At 30.2% G+C, this 2,196-nt stretch overlaps 1 protein-coding gene across 1 annotated transcript; it reads left to right on the forward strand.

Moving 5' to 3' along the window:
- Positions 1 to 258: 258 nt before the first annotated feature.
- LOC127085824 (probable indole-3-pyruvate monooxygenase YUCCA10) lies at positions 259 to 1,661 on the forward strand. The gene is made up of 3 exons (XM_051026371.1): positions 259 to 880; positions 990 to 1,349; positions 1,448 to 1,661. Exons 1-3 carry the CDS (start codon positions 269 to 271, stop codon positions 1,622 to 1,624), a joined length of 1,149 nt encoding a protein of 382 aa, XP_050882328.1. The 5' UTR covers positions 259 to 268; the 3' UTR covers positions 1,625 to 1,661.
- Positions 1,662 to 2,196: the final 535 nt, after the last annotated feature.

The following is a 2,196-nucleotide window of genomic DNA, read 5'->3' on the forward strand; positions in this document are numbered from 1 at the left end:
ATAAAGAGTATATTATATTGAAAGAGAGAAAGAAACAGAAACATACATATTTTTCATATAGAAAATTTTATAAAAGAAAACATATATAGTAATTGCTTTAATGCACATTCAAATCCAAATATTATGGTCAAAAATATATATATTTTTACATTCATGTACCTATCCACCAAAACATGTTGTTAAGCTTTCATACATGCTTATAAATTCAACAACTTCTTGATGAATAAAAATATTGAAGATACTTAGGTCATAGATTACCTACAACAAAATGCAAGAATTCACCGTTGTAATTGTTGGTGGTGGTCCTTCTGGCCTAGCAATTTCAGCTTTACTAACACAAAACTCCATCTTGCATGTCATACTTGAAAAAGAAGAGTGTAATGCTTCTCTTTGGAGAAAAAATACTTATGATCGTTTAAACCTCCATTTAGCTAGTGAGTTTTGCTCTTTGCCTCTCATGCCACATCCACCCTCTGGACCAACATACTTAACTAAAGACCAATTTCTTCAATACATAGATAAATATGTCAATCATTTTGACATAAAACCCCGCTATTGTCGTGCCGTTGAATCTGCTAAGTACGATGAAGTTATGAACAAATGGGTTGTTGAAGCAACAAACACCCTAGAAGGTACCTTGGAAGTTTATGGGGCAAAGTTTCTTGTGATTGCCTCTGGCGAAAATAGTGAAAGTTTTATTCCTAATGTTTATGGATTAGGGAAATTTGAAGGAGATGTGGTACACTCCAAGTACTACAAATCTGGTTCAAAATATAAATCAAAAAATGTATTGGTTGTTGGGTGTGGTAACTCAGGAATGGAGATTGCATATGATCTCCATAACGGGGGTGCTAACACTTCCATTGTCATTCGAAATCCGGTAAAGACATTCTCTTCGCTTTCTTTTAATCATACAACTTAGGTATAGTAATAGTTTAATGATAAACATGTGTTGTGATGATATTGATAGTTTAATGTTTTTTTTGCAGTTTCATGTCTTTAACAGAGATATGATTCGTACAGGGATGTGGTTGGTGCAATATTTTCCTGTTTATATTGTGGATATAATCATTACATTACAAGCAAAATTCAAATACGGTGATATGTCCAAATACGGGATTTATCGTCCTAAAGATGGACCTTTATATCTCAAAAATACTATAGGAAAATCTGCAGTTATTGATGTTGGAACAATTGAAAAGATTAAGGAAGGAGCTATAAAGGTTGTTCCTTCGGGTATCAAAGAAATCGAGAAGAAGAATGTTATATTTGAAAACAATGTGGAGAAAGAGTTTGATGCAATTATTTTTGCTACTGGCTACAAAAGCGTAGCTAGTGAATGGGTAAAGGTACACTTTTTATTTTTTTCTTTGGACTTTATTATTTATTTTCTCATACTCCTTTTAATTATAAATTAATTGATTATTTTTCTATTTGTTTGTTTAAGGACTACAAATATGCACTTAATGAGAAAGGGTTCCCTAAAAATCCTTTCCCGAAACATTGGAAGGGAGATCGTGGATTGTATTGTGCAGGATTAGCAAGAAAAGGTTTGTTTGGAGTCAAAAAAGATGCTGAGGCAATTGCAGAAGACATCAACCAAATTCTTATGTTGAAAAATTAAGTATTATTATCCATTGAATAAACCTTTTATGTGTTTTGTGTTGTTATTATCAAGTTATAATAAGTAATTATAATGTATAATTTGTATTTATATGTGTAATAAATCTCTTCTTAGAAGACTATCATGTATCACTTTTTCGAACATAATTTAGCTCCTACAATAAACACATTGTCTTTTTCATTTTTCATACATATGAATATCATTATTCTCTTGTTAATAAAATTTAACCATTCAATTGTAAATAAGAATTACAAACTTCAAAAGAAACACAATTGAAATTTAATATATCTTAATTTAAATTTCATTTGGATCTTGATATTAAGATTTTCACTTTTCTATGAACTCCTATCTAACAATAACAAAATGTACCTAGATTCATGATGTCAATTCTTGTTCGTTTTGTGTTTGGTTCTTGATTTTTGACTTGGATTTTCCCCTCCTCTCTTCCCTCTTGTTTTATGTATATTTGATGATAAAGATACTGATATTTTATTTTGAGGGAAAATAAATTCTTATGTACACATTCTATTCTTTTGATTTCTATTTTATAGGCAAAAATCTCAACACATATA

The sequence above is a fragment of the Lathyrus oleraceus genome, chromosome 5 (assembly GCF_024323335.1).
Source record: "Lathyrus oleraceus cultivar Zhongwan6 chromosome 5, CAAS_Psat_ZW6_1.0, whole genome shotgun sequence".
NCBI lineage: Eukaryota > Viridiplantae > Streptophyta > Magnoliopsida > Fabales > Fabaceae > Lathyrus > Lathyrus oleraceus.

Coding starts and splice junctions, on each gene's coding strand:
- LOC127085824 (XM_051026371.1), top strand. CDS start 269: ATGCAAGAATTCACCGTTGTAATTGTTGGTGGTGGTCCTTCTGGCCTA. Junction 881..989: donor CCATTGTCATTCGAAATCCG/GTAAAGACATTC, acceptor TTTTTTTTGCAG/TTTCATGTCTTTAACAGAGA. Junction 1,350..1,447: donor TAGCTAGTGAATGGGTAAAG/GTACACTTTTTA, acceptor TGTTTGTTTAAG/GACTACAAATATGCACTTAA.